This window comes from Hyperolius riggenbachi, chromosome 5 (genome assembly GCF_040937935.1).
Source record: "Hyperolius riggenbachi isolate aHypRig1 chromosome 5, aHypRig1.pri, whole genome shotgun sequence".
NCBI lineage: Eukaryota > Metazoa > Chordata > Amphibia > Anura > Hyperoliidae > Hyperolius > Hyperolius riggenbachi.
The window spans coordinates 104,225,674-104,245,241 of record NC_090650.1 but is presented as its reverse complement, the minus strand read 5'-3'; the positions used below and the strand labels follow the sequence as shown (position 1 = coordinate 104,245,241).

Here is a 19,568-nt window from a genome sequence, read left to right as displayed (position 1 = left end):
CCCCTCCCAAACATATCCTATATTCACAAAACCCCTTTGGTGAGTGAGTTTATCTGGCATGTTACAGACTGGCTCCCAGGATCTTCTGGAGTTGGTGGCCCAGTGTTACACAGGACCTTCTGGGAGGGTGAGTGGGGATAGGAGATCCTCCCCAGTATTCTGTTGAAGTGGGAATTCTTATGGAGGTCACTCACTCAATCTTCTGTATTTGCTCATATGAGGAGGCCTAGTAAGAGATCCATTTGCACGCCTCTGAGACTGTATCCTTGGAGAATAGAGCGTAAATCCAAACTGTGCCTTCTTAAAACATAAGGTATTTGCGATTATTCAGGTTGGAGTAATGCTTGAGGCGTTCCACAGTGCATCACTGCTGAATATGCAAATCATACCTTTGTTGTCCCTGATAGCTGAACACACCTCCAGAACCACTGGAATTCAATGATGTGTCACACCTCCAGAACCGCTGGAATGCAATGATGTGTCACACCTCCAGAACCGCTGGAATGCAATGATGTGTCACACCTCCAGAACCGCTGGAATGCAATGATGTGTCAGCTTGTTAATACTACAGAGCCAAACTAATCCAACATTCATACAGACTGTTTTGGGTTGGCTGATCTTAATCAGTGCATGGTCATATAAATCCATGGCATACACTGATAAGGATCAACCAATTCAAAGCGGTCTGTATTAATCTTAAGACAAAGTATACAGTAAAAAGTACTGGGCAAAAATAGATCAGAAAATATATATTACATTTGATTAAAAGAGAAATCTGTAACAGATGAATTGAGAAAAGAATGGGGGCACACTTCAATTCAGAATAAACCAATAATATTTGGGTTTTTTCCCCTTTCAACCTATTGCGTTTTTATCTTTATTGTGTTTTCTTATGTTAGGCCACTGATTGTCTTGGGTGGATCCTCTGATATGGACCAGGAAACAATGGGAGCCTTCCAGGAGTTCCCCCAGGTATGTAATGTGACGCCGGGCGACGCCCAGTCGTCCGAGGATTCGCGGCCGATTGTCCGATCGCAACCGTGATCGGAAAACTGACATTCTTTATTTTTAAAATAGAAGTTTTTCCTTCCTGCCTTCCCCCCCCTTTTGCCATGAGGGCTGAATGGGCCTGCGTTAGCATATGGCTAAAGCAACCTGGTTTAGCAAGAAATCCTGTTAAGGCTCCCGGAAAAGCTCTGGTGACACTAATGTGCTAATTGGGCAGAGCTGAAATACCAACAGAGTCTATTCAACAGGGGAAGCTAGCACAGCATGAGGTCTATTGACACCTACATTCCTCCCAGTCTTGACGGCACCGACTAGACTGAGTATGGAATGCATGGTGTTGATAACTTTGTCACATTTTGCAAATACCATCCATGGGAGGAATATGAAAATTACATAATTTTGTTTCCCTAATTCTGTAGAATATGGTGATACTAGACATAGCCAGGTAACCCGAGCAGGGGCTGAGATATGAATAATGGGGTCCCCGTGCGCCCCAAATATTGCAAGTTTGATGTCCTATGAACGTGTATTCTCAGCCCAATCTGAATATGAAATCGGTTTGCATGTGCGACAAAACCCCGGCGGGGTATGAAATTGGACATATTTTGTGGATGGTTGGAAGTTCCTCCCCTGAGAACTCACTGCCTGACACGCCCCTGGGCTGAGCTTGAGACTCCGCCCAGAAATGTCAGTGCTCAAAACTGATTGCATGAGGACCCCCAGCCAATTCCCCCACTTTCCATCATACCGAAAAGACTGCCACTGCTTGGGGAAATAGCAGTGGCCATCTTGCAGGCGGAGCAACGGCCATGTGGTTCGGCCATATTGCGAACTAACTGCAACAAAGGAACTTTGTCTTTTCCCGAACGGACTTTCCACAGAATCATAAGTATTCGTTCTTTTTATCCCTTTTTCTTTTATGTACTGTGTTATCACTGTCTCTCATCGTTTAATTGTTCACGATTGTCTGTATATATTAATTATTTATATTGTAACAAATAAAGGCTTTTTAAAAGGTCTGTACCTCTCAGTAAAACCTTCTATTCAGTATACACAGACGAGACCTAAACTTCCGAAGGGACGCTACTGTTTTGATAGATAGATAGGAATTGCACAGTTTTAACCGGTTGTTTGTTTCACAGGTCTATAGCCAGTTAGCAGTTTTCTCTGGGCTGATAGAAAACAGAGATGGTGGCAAATCTACCCCTGGGTTGGAGTAAAAGTGTATTTTCGTAACCTCACAGGCTCCCTACTGCGTCGTGACGCTCAAACTCCGCCAATTCTACGCAGATTGCGTCCATAGCTCTCAATCTGTGTGCTAGAATCGGATCGGACGGTTTTGCGTGTTCACGGCCAGTGGGGCTATTGTGACAGTGGTCGGCAGCGTATGGGATCTGTGTGTGCTGATAGTATCTCAGGTAGGGCTATCGAATTAGCCCTATCGAGAAACGAACTAATTCGTTGGTAGTGACTGAGTGCAATATATTTTTCATATATACAGAGAGACTGTGTAACCAGTACCCCTCCCCTAAGTTTTCTTTTATTTGGCATGGAAATGTCCGGGAATTACAAGGTCATGGTCCTATCCGACCTGCAGAGTCTGTGCGAGGCGAGAGGCATGGACATCCGCGGCAAGAAACAGCAGGACCTGATAACGGACTTGTACCGATGGGATAGCCAGAATCTGCGGACGCTGGAGGTGTCCACTGTGGAGGACACCGGCTCATCTAACGCAAGTCGAGGGGAACCAGAGACTGAAGATCCTGTGCGTACCGAGGTTGAGCAACCCGCGGGCAATGCGGCAACAGATACGCAGGAGGCTGTCAGTGTGATCCCCGACCCCAGAACCCCTGAAAGTACTCGTCTGGAACCGGCCAGTACTGGACTGTCCAGTTATGTTGATCCAGTAATGCAGCAGGCATTGCAAAAGCTGATGGAAACTGATGTGGACAAGTACCTGCAGTACATGGCGGAGCAAAAGCGAGAGGAACGCCAATCTGCAGAGGCGCGGGAGAGACGACAGCATGAGCTGAACATGGCGAAAGTGCAGCAAGCCAGCCGGAGTTCAACGCCCAGCCTCCCTGCTGAAGGGACTGCCGCTCCAGTAAGTGCAAAATTTAAATTTGCTATTATCGAAAAAGACACTGACATTGACTTGTTTTTGAGGTCTTTTGAAAAGGCCTGCCGTCAGTATCGTCTGTCCCAAGACCAGTGGGCCAGACATCTGACACCCTTGCTGCGCTACAAAGCGCTTGATGCTTTCTCAGAGCTGCCTGTGGAAAAGGACAATGATTATACCGCTATAAAGGAGGCTATAATCACTAAGTACCAGCTGACGCCAGAAGCCTACCGGAAAAGGTTCAGGTCCTGGCAGAAAAAATCTACTGATTCTTATCAAGATGTGGTCAGCAGTCTGCTCACCACACTCCGCCAGTGGACGCTAGGCCTCACTAAAGGGTCTTACGGTGTCCTGGAGGACTTAATCGTCCTGGAGCAGTTTCTGAACATTTGCCCGGCTGATGTACGCCAGTTTGTGCTGGAGCGCCGACCGGCGTCAGCGACGGTCGCTGCAGACCTCGCTGAGACCTTTGCAACGACCAGGGTGCCGGAGACCCGCAGGACTGCCCCATCTAGCTGGAGAGGAGGTCAGTCCCACAATTTTGCAGACTCTCCTACCTCTGTGAGCCGTGCGCCCCAGAGGCCCTCCAGCGCAGCTGCTGCGTCCAGGCCTGCAGTAACAGAGGGCATCACCTGTCACTTTTGCCGCAAGCCCGGACACATGAAGTTTAACTGCCCGGAGCGGAGGCAGACAGCGCCAGCTCCTGCACCACCTACACCTCGCCCACGGCAACTGCCGCCAGCCAGCGCACCCCAGCCGGGAGCACCCAACAACGTCATGTTCGCAGGTGGGAGAGGGATCCACTCCGCTACGAGCAACCACCAGCTGGTTACAGTGAACGACCAGCTTGTTACCGGTTTCCGCGACACTGGAGCGGATGTCACCCTGGTGCGTGCGCACCTGGTCCCGACGGAAAATATCCTCCCTGACAAATACCTTACCCTCACTGGAGTGGGGGGCACTCTTTCTCGCATTCCCCAGGCTCGGGTGTCCATCGATTGGGGGGTGGGGGTTCAAGAGAAGGTTGTTGGGGTCCTGGACCAACTGCCGGTCCCAGTTTTGTTGGGGACCGACCTGGGCAAGCTTGTGTCCTATTATGAACCTGCCCCAAGCCCCTCAGACTGCCAGGAGGGAGACGGACTCTCCGCCCACACTAAGGTACTTTGCACCAAGGGGCAAGAACAGGGGGGAGGTGGGTTGAATGTGCCCAGTCCAGGGGTACCGAGTCCAATAGTACCTGTGTCACAGGTACCTGTGTTTGATATACCGATTGTTTGTGATGAAAATGTTGTTGTACCTGTCACTGTAATTCATGCATGCAGCCAGGATGTGAGTAATGCCAGTATGTGCCAGTCTGAAGGTGTACCTGTACTGGCAGTAACACGCAGCCGCGCTGCTCAGAACCTGGGCTCAGAGCAGGTGGAAGAGGTTCCAGCCTCCTCCCCCTCCTCTGACCACAGGGATGGTAGCCTTCAGCCACTAACTGCATATGCCACGGGCCAGCTGGCTGAGAGCGAGAGTGCTGCATTTGTGCAAGCACTCCAGACTGACCCTAGCCTCGAGGCACTCAGAAGGCAGGCTTCGGAGCCCCTCACGAATGAAGATACCTTCAAGGTATATTGGGAAGGTGGTAAGCTGTACAGCGAGCCTGTACAGCCCACCGAAGGTGAAACAAGTGTGGGTACCAAGTTGCTTGTGGTACCCAGTGCCTTCCGGGGGTATTGGCAGATACCACTTGCACCTGACGCGAGGCAAAAGTCGGCCTTCATCACCCCTTTCGGCCTCTTCGAGTTCACGATGATGCCCTTTGGGATGAAGAACGCCCCCGCCACGTTTCAGCGGGCCGTGAACGACCTGCTAGAGGGAATGCAAGGGTTCGCTGTAGCGTATCTGGATGACATTGCGGTGTTCAGCCCCACCTGGGAAGAACACCTCAAACACCTGTCCCAGGTACTAGAGAGGCTGGCCATGGCCAATCTGACGGTTAAACCGAGTAAGTGTCAGATTGGCATGACCGAGGTGCAGTACTTAGGTCACCGGGTGGGGGGTAACACCCTGAAACCTGACACGGGAAAGGTGGACGCCATCCTGGCATGGCCTCGACCTATCACGAAAAAGCAGGTCCAGGCGTTCCTGGGGACCGCCGGCTACTATAGGAAATTTGTTCCCGCCTATAGTACACTGGCGAAGCCCCTGACCGATGCCACTAGCAAGAAGCACCCCAAGGTTGTTAGCTGGACCCCCGCTTGCGAGAATGCCTTCCAGGCCTTGAAGCAGGCCCTCGCAAGCGCCCCTGTGCTTCAGGCCCCAGACTTCAGTCGTCGGTTTGTGGTGCAAACCGATGCCTCTGACTACGGTCTCGGCGCAGTCCTCAGCCAGGTGGATGGAAAGGGGGATGAACACCCTATCCTCTACCTGAGCCGGAAGCTCCTGCCCCGAGAGGTAGCCTACTCCACAACTGAAAAGGAGTGCCTGGCGATCGTGTGGGCCCTACAGAAACTGCAGTCGTATCTGTACGGCCGCTCCTTCACGATCGTCACTGATCACAATCCCCTGAGTTGGCTAAACCGTACTGCTGGAACCAACGGCAAGCTCCTACGGTGGAGCCTGTCATTGCAGCAGTACGACTTTACGATCCAACACAAAGCAGGCAGCCGACACCAAAACGCTGATGGGCTGTCGCGGTGTCAGGGGGAACCCGACCCAACAGCGCCAATAGCTGCTACGGAAGGCGTCCTGTTGACACCTCCCTGAGCAGAGCTCGGGAAGGGGGAGGTGTGACGCCGGGCGACGCCCAGTCGTCCGAGGATTCGCGGCCGATTGTCCGATCGCAACCGTGATCGGAAAACTGACATTCTTTATTTTTAAAATAGAAGTTTTTCCTTCCTGCCTTCCCCCCCCTTTTGCCATGAGGGCTGAATGGGCCTGCGTTAGCATATGGCTAAAGCAACCTGGTTTAGCAAGAAATCCTGTTAAGGCTCCCGGAAAAGCTCTGGTGACACTAATGTGCTAATTGGGCAGAGCTGAAATACCAACAGAGTCTATTCAACAGGGGAAGCTAGCACAGCATGAGGTCTATTGACACCTACATTCCTCCCAGTCTTGACGGCACCGACTAGACTGAGTATGGAATGCATGGTGTTGATAACTTTGTCACATTTTGCAAATACCATCCATGGGAGGAATATGAAAATTACATAATTTTGTTTCCCTAATTCTGTAGAATATGGTGATACTAGACATAGCCAGGTAACCCGAGCAGGGGCTGAGATATGAATAATGGGGTCCCCGTGCGCCCCAAATATTGCAAGTTTGATGTCCTATGAACGTGTATTCTCAGCCCAATCTGAATATGAAATCGGTTTGCATGTGCGACAAAACCCCGGCGGGGTATGAAATTGGACATATTTTGTGGATGGTTGGAAGTTCCTCCCCTGAGAACTCACTGCCTGACACGCCCCTGGGCTGAGCTTGAGACTCCGCCCAGAAATGTCAGTGCTCAAAACTGATTGCATGAGGACCCCCAGCCAATTCCCCCACTTTCCATCATACCGAAAAGACTGCCACTGCTTGGGGAAATAGCAGTGGCCATCTTGCAGGCGGAGCAACGGCCATGTGGTTCGGCCATATTGCGAACTAACTGCAACAAAGGAACTTTGTCTTTTCCCGAACGGACTTTCCACAGAATCATAAGTATTCGTTCTTTTTATCCCTTTTTCTTTTATGTACTGTGTTATCACTGTCTCTCATCGTTTAATTGTTCACGATTGTCTGTATATATTAATTATTTATATTGTAACAAATAAAGGCTTTTTAAAAGGTCTGTACCTCTCAGTAAAACCTTCTATTCAGTATACACAGACGAGACCTAAACTTCCGAAGGGACGCTACTGTTTTGATAGATAGATAGGAATTGCACAGTTTTAACCGGTTGTTTGTTTCACAGGTCTATAGCCAGTTAGCAGTTTTCTCTGGGCTGATAGAAAACAGAGATGGTGGCAAATCTACCCCTGGGTTGGAGTAAAAGTGTATTTTCGTAACCTCACAGGCTCCCTACTGCGTCGTGACGCTCAAACTCCGCCAATTCTACGCAGATTGCGTCCATAGCTCTCAATCTGTGTGCTAGAATCGGATCGGACGGTTTTGCGTGTTCACGGCCAGTGGGGCTATTGTGACAGTGGTCGGCAGCGTATGGGATCTGTGTGTGCTGATAGTATCTCAGGTAGGGCTATCGAATTAGCCCTATCGAGAAACGAACTAATTCGTTGGTAGTGACTGAGTGCAATATATTTTTCATATATACAGAGAGACTGTGTAACCAGTACCCCTCCCCTAAGTTTTCTTTTATTTGGCATGGAAATGTCCGGGAATTACAAGGTCATGGTCCTATCCGACCTGCAGAGTCTGTGCGAGGCGAGAGGCATGGACATCCGCGGCAAGAAACAGCAGGACCTGATAACGGACTTGTACCGATGGGATAGCCAGAATCTGCGGACGCTGGAGGTGTCCACTGTGGAGGACACCGGCTCATCTAACGCAAGTCGAGGGGAACCAGAGACTGAAGATCCTGTGCGTACCGAGGTTGAGCAACCCGCGGGCAATGCGGCAACAGATACGCAGGAGGCTGTCAGTGTGATCCCCGACCCCAGAACCCCTGAAAGTACTCGTCTGGAACCGGCCAGTACTGGACTGTCCAGTTATGTTGATCCAGTAATGCAGCAGGCATTGCAAAAGCTGATGGAAACTGATGTGGACAAGTACCTGCAGTACATGGCGGAGCAAAAGCGAGAGGAACGCCAATCTGCAGAGGCGCGGGAGAGACGACAGCATGAGCTGAACATGGCGAAAGTGCAGCAAGCCAGCCGGAGTTCAACGCCCAGCCTCCCTGCTGAAGGGACTGCCGCTCCAGTAAGTGCAAAATTTAAATTTGCTATTATCGAAAAAGACACTGACATTGACTTGTTTTTGAGGTCTTTTGAAAAGGCCTGCCGTCAGTATCGTCTGTCCCAAGACCAGTGGGCCAGACATCTGACACCCTTGCTGCGCTACAAAGCGCTTGATGCTTTCTCAGAGCTGCCTGTGGAAAAGGACAATGATTATACCGCTATAAAGGAGGCTATAATCACTAAGTACCAGCTGACGCCAGAAGCCTACCGGAAAAGGTTCAGGTCCTGGCAGAAAAAATCTACTGATTCTTATCAAGATGTGGTCAGCAGTCTGCTCACCACACTCCGCCAGTGGACGCTAGGCCTCACTAAAGGGTCTTACGGTGTCCTGGAGGACTTCATCGTCCTGGAGCAGTTTCTGAACATTTGCCCGGCTGATGTACGCCAGTTTGTGCTGGAGCGCCGACCGGCGTCAGCGACGGTCGCTGCAGACCTCGCTGAGACCTTTGCAACGACCAGGGTGCCGGAGACCCGCAGGACTGCCCCATCTAGCTGGAGAGGAGGTCAGTCCCACAATTTTGCAGACTCTCCTACCTCTGTGAGCCGTGCGCCCCAGAGGCCCTCCAGCGCAGCTGCTGCGTCCAGGCCTGCAGTAACAGAGGGCATCACCTGTCACTTTTGCCGCAAGCCCGGACACATGAAGTTTAACTGCCCGGAGCGGAGGCAGACAGCGCCAGCTCCTGCACCACCTACACCTCGCCCACGGCAACTGCCGCCAGCCAGCGCACCCCAGCCGGGAGCACCCAACAACGTCATGTTCGCAGGTGGGAGAGGGATCCACTCCGCTACGAGCAACCACCAGCTGGTTACAGTGAACGACCAGCTTGTTACCGGTTTCCGCGACACTGGAGCGGATGTCACCCTGGTGCGTGCGCACCTGGTCCCGACGGAAAATATCCTCCCTGACAAATACCTTACCCTCACTGGAGTGGGGGGCACTCTTTCTCGCATTCCCCAGGCTCGGGTGTCCATCGATTGGGGGGTGGGGGTTCAAGAGAAGGTTGTTGGGGTCCTGGACCAACTGCCGGTCCCAGTTTTGTTGGGGACCGACCTGGGCAAGCTTGTGTCCTATTATGAACCTGCCCCAAGCCCCTCAGACTGCCAGGAGGGAGACGGACTCTCCGCCCACACTAAGGTACTTTGCACCAAGGGGCAAGAACAGGGGGGAGGTGGGTTGAATGTGCCCAGTCCAGGGGTACCGAGTCCAATAGTACCTGTGTCACAGGTACCTGTGTTTGATATACCGATTGTTTGTGATGAAAATGTTGTTGTACCTGTCACTGTAATTCATGCATGCAGCCAGGATGTGAGTAATGCCAGTATGTGCCAGTCTGAAGGTGTACCTGTACTGGCAGTAACACGCAGCCGCGCTGCTCAGAACCTGGGCTCAGAGCAGGTGGAAGAGGTTCCAGCCTCCTCCCCCTCCTCTGACCACAGGGATGGTAGCCTTCAGCCACTAACTGCATATGCCACGGGCCAGCTGGCTGAGAGCGAGAGTGCTGCATTTGTGCAAGCACTCCAGACTGACCCTAGCCTCGAGGCACTCAGAAGGCAGGCTTCGGAGCCCCTCACGAATGAAGATACCTTCAAGGTATATTGGGAAGGTGGTAAGCTGTACAGCGAGCCTGTACAGCCCACCGAAGGTGAAACAAGTGTGGGTACCAAGTTGCTTGTGGTACCCAGTGCCTTCCGGGGGTATTGGCAGATACCACTTGCACCTGACGCGAGGCAAAAGTCGGCCTTCATCACCCCTTTCGGCCTCTTCGAGTTCACGATGATGCCCTTTGGGATGAAGAACGCCCCCGCCACGTTTCAGCGGGCCGTGAACGACCTGCTAGAGGGAATGCAAGGGTTCGCTGTAGCGTATCTGGATGACATTGCGGTGTTCAGCCCCACCTGGGAAGAACACCTCAAACACCTGTCCCAGGTACTAGAGAGGCTGGCCATGGCCAATCTGACGGTTAAACCGAGTAAGTGTCAGATTGGCATGACCGAGGTGCAGTACTTAGGTCACCGGGTGGGGGGTAACACCCTGAAACCTGACACGGGAAAGGTGGACGCCATCCTGGCATGGCCTCGACCTATCACGAAAAAGCAGGTCCAGGCGTTCCTGGGGACCGCCGGCTACTATAGGAAATTTGTTCCCGCCTATAGTACACTGGCGAAGCCCCTGACCGATGCCACTAGCAAGAAGCACCCCAAGGTTGTTAGCTGGACCCCCGCTTGCGAGAATGCCTTCCAGGCCTTGAAGCAGGCCCTCGCAAGCGCCCCTGTGCTTCAGGCCCCAGACTTCAGTCGTCGGTTTGTGGTGCAAACCGATGCCTCTGACTACGGTCTCGGCGCAGTCCTCAGCCAGGTGGATGGAAAGGGGGATGAACACCCTATCCTCTACCTGAGCCGGAAGCTCCTGCCCCGAGAGGTAGCCTACTCCACAACTGAAAAGGAGTGCCTGGCGATCGTGTGGGCCCTACAGAAACTGCAGTCGTATCTGTACGGCCGCTCCTTCACGATCGTCACTGATCACAATCCCCTGAGTTGGCTAAACCGTACTGCTGGAACCAACGGCAAGCTCCTACGGTGGAGCCTGTCATTGCAGCAGTACGACTTTACGATCCAACACAAAGCAGGCAGCCGACACCAAAACGCTGATGGGCTGTCGCGGTGTCAGGGGGAACCCGACCCAACAGCGCCAATAGCTGCTACGGAAGGCGTCCTGTTGACACCTCCCTGAGCAGAGCTCGGGAAGGGGGAGGTGTGACGCCGGGCGACGCCCAGTCGTCCGAGGATTCGCGGCCGATTGTCCGATCGCAACCGTGATCGGAAAACTGACATTCTTTATTTTTAAAATAGAAGTTTTTCCTTCCTGCCTTCCCCCCCCTTTTGCCATGAGGGCTGAATGGGCCTGCGTTAGCATATGGCTAAAGCAACCTGGTTTAGCAAGAAATCCTGTTAAGGCTCCCGGAAAAGCTCTGGTGACACTAATGTGCTAATTGGGCAGAGCTGAAATACCAACAGAGTCTATTCAACAGGGGAAGCTAGCACAGCATGAGGTCTATTGACACCTACATTCCTCCCAGTCTTGACGGCACCGACTAGACTGAGTATGGAATGCATGGTGTTGATAACTTTGTCACATTTTGCAAATACCATCCATGGGAGGAATATGAAAATTACATAATTTTGTTTCCCTAATTCTGTAGAATATGGTGATACTAGACATAGCCAGGTAACCCGAGCAGGGGCTGAGATATGAATAATGGGGTCCCCGTGCGCCCCAAATATTGCAAGTTTGATGTCCTATGAACGTGTATTCTCAGCCCAATCTGAATATGAAATCGGTTTGCATGTGCGACAAAACCCCGGCGGGGTATGAAATTGGACATATTTTGTGGATGGTTGGAAGTTCCTCCCCTGAGAACTCACTGCCTGACACGCCCCTGGGCTGAGCTTGAGACTCCGCCCAGAAATGTCAGTGCTCAAAACTGATTGCATGAGGACCCCCAGCCAATTCCCCCACTTTCCATCATACCGAAAAGACTGCCACTGCTTGGGGAAATAGCAGTGGCCATCTTGCAGGCGGAGCAACGGCCATGTGGTTCGGCCATATTGCGAACTAACTGCAACAAAGGAACTTTGTCTTTTCCCGAACGGACTTTCCACAGAATCATAAGTATTCGTTCTTTTTATCCCTTTTTCTTTTATGTACTGTGTTATCACTGTCTCTCATCGTTTAATTGTTCACGATTGTCTGTATATATTAATTATTTATATTGTAACAAATAAAGGCTTTTTAAAAGGTCTGTACCTCTCAGTAAAACCTTCTATTCAGTATACACAGACGAGACCTAAACTTCCGAAGGGACGCTACTGTTTTGATAGATAGATAGGAATTGCACAGTTTTAACCGGTTGTTTGTTTCACAGGTCTATAGCCAGTTAGCAGTTTTCTCTGGGCTTATAGAAAACAGAGATGGTGGCAAATCTACCCCTGGGTTGGAGTAAAAGTGTATTTTCGTAACCTCACAGGCTCCCTACTGCGTCGTGACGCTCAAACTCCGCCAATTCTACGCAGATTGCGTCCATAGCTCTCAATCTGTGTGCTAGAATCGGATCGGACGGTTTTGCGTGTTCACGGCCAGTGGGGCTCTTGTGACATGTAACGTGAGAGAAAATTAGCTTATGTCCTTTCATATACTTGTAATTTGCTATTTTTGAAGAGAAGCCCACTTGACCCTTTGTGCATAAAGGGAACCTGAAGTGGCAAGTAGCATAATGAGACCACTTCTACTAGAACATCTTTAAAATAATGCTGCACGGAGCATTGCTAGACCCTTCCCATGTCTTATGCTGGAAACACGCTTTACCAACTTGATTGCATAAGCTTGCCACCTCTATATAGTATGAGAGCTTACCTAAACAATCTGTTCAAAATATTCTCAGTCTGTTGGCTCTTGAACTTGAATACCAGTAGTGAAATTGTACAGGCAGGATTGTGTAGCGCATTGATCTGCAAACTTGGCTTTCCAGCAGTTAAGGAACTACAAGCCCCACAATGCATTTGTCTTTATGAATCATGATTGTGGCTGTCAGACTCCTGCAATGCATTGTGGGACTTGTAGTTCCTTAACAGCTGGAGAGCCAAGTTTGTAGATCACTGGTGTAGCGCATGACCACTTTTGTAGCCTGTCCCTCGCCTAAATGCCATTTGCTCTTTTTTGTTCTGCTGGCCTACATGGTAAATTGTAATCCATGGGGGAAGAGGAACATGCAAAATGGCCATACAAAGACGGAGGCTAAGGTATAGCAAGAAAACTGTGCTGCGCTTAATCAACATGGTGAAAGAGGAAGGGCCATGCTGTTAGCCAGTTAAATTAATCCATACTGAGATACGGTATTATGTCAAATTAGGATCACTTAATATGATGCCAGTGCCAACACTCACAAATGACTAGTTGTGTAGCCTGCCCATCCCTCTACTTACGTCTACCATTAACCCCCCCCCCCACTCCCCCTACCTACACCTAACATTAACCCTCTACCTACACCTAACACTACCCCCCCCCCCCTCTACCCCATTAAAAAAAGGAGGGGGTATTTAGTGCTCAAAGTGTACCTGAGGTGACATATGACATGATGAGACAGACAAATATTTTTATACTTTCAGTGTTCTCATGATGAGCACTGTAAACAGTGGGATGAGGGTTTTGTTGTTTTCCCATCAGGCTGTGTTTTTCTAGCAGTCGAAGCCAGATCAGCTACCTCATGTGAGAGACCTTGAGGGCCCTTTTCCACTAGCAATCGCAAAAGAAAATCACAAACGCAGATTGCAATTTTTCATCAATTTTGATCTGCATTTAACATAATAGCACAATCGCTTCAAAAATCGCCCCAAAAAGCAAATACAATTTAGCAAATGGAATCGCGATAATGGAAAATACTTTTTGCGACCCTAGTGATTTAAAAATCGACAGCGCTTTGTGATTTTAAGCGAATCACCTGTAGTGAAAAAAGGCCCTTAGCAGGCCTGCTGTATAAGTAGCCATTGGATGAAATGTGACACCTTTTAATTTATGATTTAGGTGGAAACATGTCGACTGTACAGTAAGATGTCTGCCAGACTCAGTTCTATGGAAACTATACCCTTGGTCATTGAAAAGGTATCGTCTTATTAAACTAGCACTTTTGTGTTCTATGTTGATTTCATGGGTAATTTAGTTGGTTGCCAATCTGATTATTCTGGTTAAATGTAATTGTAAATACATTTGACAATGCTGTGGTTTAGGCTAGGTGGTGTATGTGGAGAGGAGAAGTGACAATCTGCCAGGGCAGTGCTGGGACAGTGGCTATCAGTGAAGGGATTGAAATGTAATAATACCTTTTAGCAGATTGCAGTAACTGCAATGGGAGAGTAGATGTTCAAGCGGAACTGTAAACTCCTTCAAAAACAAACAGTTTCACTTAGCTGAGGCTTCCCCAAGCCCCCTGCAGCCGCCCTGTCCTGCCCGATCCTCTGTTCTGCCGCCGCCAGCTCGTTTTTGTTACCGTCAACTTGTAAGTCGATGGCAACTGCGCCTGTGTGCCCCGGGCATACGCGAAGCTTTTTTTACGTTCCAGCCTGCAATGGCATCCTGCACCAATAGCGCCTAGCGCTAATGCTATTGCAGGCTTCGCGTAGCCCGGGGCGTGCAGGCACAGTTGCTGTCGACTTACAAGTTGACGGTAACAAAAACAAGCTGGAGGCGGTAGAACGGAGTATCGTGCAGGACCGGCACAGGACAGGACGGCTGCAGGGGGCTTGGGGAAGCCCCAGGTCAGTGAAACTGTTTGTTTTTGAAGGAGTTTACAGTTCCGCTTTAAAGAGAATCTGTACTCTAATATTCTTACAATAAAAAGCATACCATTCTATTCATTATTTTCTCCTGTGCCCCTCTGTGCTGTTTCTGCCACTCTCTGCTGCAATCCTGGCTTGTAATTAACAGTTTTAGGCAATGTTTACAAACAAACTAACCAGCTTCTAATAGGCTCAGCTAAGCATAGTGTGTGAGTATGCAGGGGGCCTGCAGAGGGTGTGTATCACTTCTACCAATCACAAGCAGCCCTGCACATTCCACACAATCAAGCTTTAGCCCGACAAACAGGACAGAGGAAAGATACATTGATTTATTACAGAGACAGTGCAGTTAGGAAAGACTGCAGTAAGCCAGAGCAGATTAGAACAGGCATAGGAACTTATAGGATAGAAGAACTAAGGCTGAAAAAATTGTCACAGAGTCTCTTTAAGGTGCCTACTAACTATCAAACTTTAACAAACAATCGAACTTCCGATCCTATAATTGCGATTGTAAGAAAATGATTGTCAGTCTTGGATCACTCCCATAAATGGGAGTAAACCTATTAACAATCCGATTATTTCAGATAGAATCAGTCAGAAAGGCGTCTTGCATACTACATGCAAATCTGATATTTTTTTTTAGTTATCCAATTTTTGATTCTGATAAAAAACGTAGTAGCATGCAGTACTTTTTTTTTTAAATCAGAAACAAAAATCAGATCATAAAAAATTCAAAAAACGGAAACACATGCAGTGTGCAAGAGTCCAAAAACAGATCAGTAATCCGATAGGAGCATTTTAACTGTTGGTGATTAGAGATGTACAGCTTATTTTTTCCCTCTTTCTCAGGCTGTTAGGACTAGTATGTATGGGCGTCCTGGTGCTTGCTATGTTGATATTCCTGGAAACTTTGTAAACCAGACTATTAAGAAAGGTGAAATCAGGTAAGTCAATATCTTGGGGATTCTGAGCAGTTGTATCTGAAAACTGAGATGCAGAACACCTTAGGATCTTTACTTACCTGAGGCTTCCTCCAGTGCCCTGTAGTCCTTGTGGTCCCTCAGATTTCATCTGGTCTCCTCTGTTGCACGACTGTGAGGCTATGCAGGATCCTGGTTGCGCGCACCATCTGAACCTGTTCCTGTAGCCGGGACCATTCTGTGCAAGCACAGATTACAGTCTTTGGGATGGGGAGGTGCCAGGACCGCACATGCGCAGTGGCCCGCAACTGGTCCAGTCCGGGGGATTTATCGGGCCAGACTGGGGACAAATGGAGGGGACCGTATGGAAATCCAAGGGACCAGGCGGACTACATGGGGCTGGAGGAAGCCCCAGGTAAGTATAAATCCTGATGTGTTCTTCATCTCAGGTTCACTTGACGTGAAAGAACACTGATGAGATGCACCAAGAAAATTGATGAGATGCACAAGTGTATCTATATTCCTACTCCTAAATAGGTCGCTCCTGGATTCCCATAGTCTTATTTTGTATTTAACAGTTGAAATGTTTATATCTCAGTGTCTCAGGTGAATTGCATTTTTTTACATTTTTTTTTAAGCTCCCACACAGGCAAATCTTGAACCATGGTAATTTTCTGTTACTTGTTCCATGTGCTGAGAAGTGTTTCCTATCTATACGGCAGTCTAACCAGCTCTAACTGGTTTTCAGTAAGAGTTTGCACTTCAGTTCAGTTACAGTTCAACTGTAGGGACAAATGTCATTCAGATGACCCCAAAGATAAAAGTCTAAGGGGGTAAGATCGGGAGACCTTGGGGGCCAGCAAAATTGCTACATGATGATGTGTTTCCCTCTTTATGCACTGAAGCTGGCACGTTCCCTGAGTTTTTCCAGCAAGATGGTGCACCACCACATTATGGGTGTCAGGTCTGAGCATTCCTAGATGAACAGTTTCCTGGAAAGTGGATTGGTCATCGTGGGCCAGTTGAATGGCCCCCAAGGTCTCCCGATCTGACCCCCTTAGACTTTTATTTTTGGGGGTCATCTGAAGGCAATTGTCTATGCTGTGACGATACGAGATGTGCAGCACCTGAAACTACGGATACTGGAAGCCTGTGCTAGCATTTCTCCTTCGGTGTTGCTATCAGTGTGTGAAGAGTGGGAGAAGAGGGTTGCATTGTCAATACAACACAATGGGCAGCAATATGCAAAGTATCTCTTTATGCTCCTGTAGGCCAGGCTAGCATCCAGAACCGCTGGTGTATAGCAAGCCTATATCTTTAAATTTTTATACAGCCACATCAACCCCAAATGTAGACAGCCTGTTTCGGACTTTTGGTCCTCTTCAGTACATGGCCGGGATTGATGTGGCTGTATGGGATAGTACAACAGAGCAACCAAGCAGCTCGGGGTGACCCAAACAAACTGCTTTCAGAAAGTGGAGTGGGCTTTGGCATTTAACTTGAGAACAAATTTCTACTACCATAGGGTAACCCATTGCTTTTACAGAGGTAATCTTTACCTCCTAGATTCAGGGCACGTTAACAGTGGTGCATCTCACATTTTTGGCAGCATTTATATATTTACTACTATTCTTTTCTGTGTCAAGGTATACAACTTGCTGTTTGCCCCCTCCCATCAGCCTGGCTGACCCATTGGAAATAGAGAAAGCTGTCAGTGCTTTGAAGAATGCTCAAAATCCCCTGGTCATAATAGGGAAAGGTCAGTGCTCTTGCAACTAACCCTTAAAGAAGTGCTAATTTAGTATTTAAAAAGCTTTCAGACTTTGCATTATTATTTATTTTTTACTGCATAACCATAAGTGCCGTTTAAATGCAGTATAAACCTTGCTTGTAATAAATAGAAAGTATGTAGCAGAATACTAATGTGTAATGTTGCCTTAGTAAAAAATGATATTTCCTCTGGTTCAAACCAAGTGACTATGGCACAGATTTACAAAGAATACTGAAAAGTGGAAGTAGTCCCTAGAGCCATCAATTAGACACAGACACAGAACATTTATATTGCGCTTTTCTCCTGGTGGACTTAAAGCACCGTAGCTGCAGCCACTAGGACGCACTCTCTAGGCAGTAGCAGTGTAAGGGATTCTTGCCCAAGGATCCTCATTGAAATATGTGCTGGCTTTCTGAACAGGAAGAGACAAGATTTGAACCCTGGTCTCTCTGACGATTTGAACCCTGGTCCCCTGCGTCAGAGAGACCAGGGTTCAAATCTTAACCTTAACCATTACACCACGCAGCCAACCCTTAGGGCCTGTTCAGACTATCTGCGTATGAAGAATGCGTTTAAAATCAAAGTACGCGTTTTTGATACGCGTCCATAGACTTTCATTGCGTCCGTTTCTATGCGTGACGGACAGAACTGCGTGCAGCAATGCGGATGAGAAACGTAAGCGTCTCATAGGCATACATGTGAACTAGCCCATTCAAAAGCATTAGGAGCCGTTTCTATGCGTTTTTGGTACCCGTACGTGTTCCCTGAAAACGTCTAGGAACGCGCATAGTCTGAACAGGCCCTTATTTGGTCATACATTATTGGTTCAGGCAGCTGTTACACATTTGCTCCTGTTTTCTTTGCACCTATTTTTCTAAAAAAAAAGAATGTGTCCCAATCAACAGCGCACTGTCCTAAAATGAATCATTTCCAATATACACAATTTATGTATGGCCCAGAGTGGTTTGGATAATAGAACAGAAGAATGTGGTGGCAGAATCCAGTCTGCAAACCAAAAACACTCAACGCGTCATATAGTAAAAAACATGAAAAACATTTATTTAGTACAAAAAAGACAAACTGTAAAAAAAAAAAAAAAGAGTAACACCATTTGGCAGGAAAGAGGCACACAGTCTGGTTATCAATCTAAACTGATGTAGTGGGATTCTTCCAACTTCCAGATAAATTATTCCACTGTGCCCCAGCATCCTTCTGTGCATCCTGTGATGCTGGTGTATGGCACCAGACTTGTAGAGCATCACCATACAAGGTATAGAAAATAAAGGTTGCATGAAATTGGGCTTTGGGTTGTAATGACTGGAATAGGTCAATGAGGTGCTAATCATTTTGAGTTGATGCAGATTGTATGTTAATTTTATGCAAATGTGCACAGCTTGAAATTGGACCAAACGAATGTAGCAGCTGATAACTTTGATAGGTCCAATTCTAAGATGCATACGTTTACATAAAATGTACCGTACATTAACACAAAATTGTTAGCATCTCATTGACCATCACTACAGAACATGTAGAGAGATCATGGAGACCACTTTATTAATATGCTCTAAATCAGGGGTGTCAAACTCAGTCACATAAAGGGCCAAAATCTAAAACCTAGTCTAAGTTGTGGGCCAATAGTTTGAGACTGTTCAATTAATGTTACATTTTAACAAAGTGATAGAACTACAGAGACTGTGAGGGGCCTGCTCCTCCCCCTTATGCGAATGGTCACATGCTCTGTGCTGCATACCTCTGGCTCCTGTCATGTGATCAGAAGAAGGAAGTATGGAAGCGCAGAGCATGCGACTGCTGGGAAAGAACTAAGAGACAATATGCATCGCTGGAGCAAGTAAATATTACACTGCTCCGCTGTACTAGTCTATGTGGGGAGATGGTGCCCGGGGGGAAGGTGTGCATGTGATAGTTTTACCCGATATTTGGGGGGGGGAGGGGTTGAGGGAAAGAGAGGGCCCTTTGCCAATTTTGGTGGGGAGTGTCTCGTGGCTTATTGCTGCACCCCGGCTCAAACTGACAATGTTTCAATCAGGACAGGACAATGTTTCAATCTCCTGGACAGAAAGGAAGTGAGCTGTTTTAATTTAAGGAAGCTGCAGTAATCAAGGTTTTGTGTATTGTTATCACTGTAACAGAACTACTCAGATTGATGTACTAGCCACTGTTAAGTATAGTGTTTCCTCTTCATCTAGCAAGGGTTCACACTTGTCTGTTCAGAAAACAATTTTTTTTTTTTTTTTGCACTTTAATTTTCAGACATCATGTGTGTTCGTCTGCATTTAAATGTGTGTGTTTTTCTAATCATTAGCTAATCATTGTCAATGAAAAAACTCACACGATGTACAAAATTATGCTGCACTGCTAAAGATTCTTACACACATACTAGATGAAACTCCCCGATAAGGACCGTCTCTGCTGTTGCAATAGCCACTCAAACAGCGCACATCGCTCGTCAGCAA

The 19,568-nt window shown here is 48.1% G+C and overlaps 1 protein-coding gene across 1 annotated transcript in view; it reads left to right on the top strand.

Annotated features, from left to right (window-relative positions):
- HACL1 (2-hydroxyacyl-CoA lyase 1) overlaps window positions 1-19,568 on the top strand; it is an 80,561-nt gene that overhangs the window by 17,319 nt on the left and 43,674 nt on the right. Inside the window, exons 5-8 of the mRNA XM_068236086.1 lie at window positions 900-972; window positions 13,652-13,729; window positions 15,253-15,347; window positions 16,970-17,082. Coding sequence (XP_068092187.1) covers window positions 900-972; window positions 13,652-13,729; window positions 15,253-15,347; window positions 16,970-17,082 — 359 coding nt within the window. The remainder of the gene's footprint in view (window positions 1-899; window positions 973-13,651; window positions 13,730-15,252; window positions 15,348-16,969; window positions 17,083-19,568) is intronic.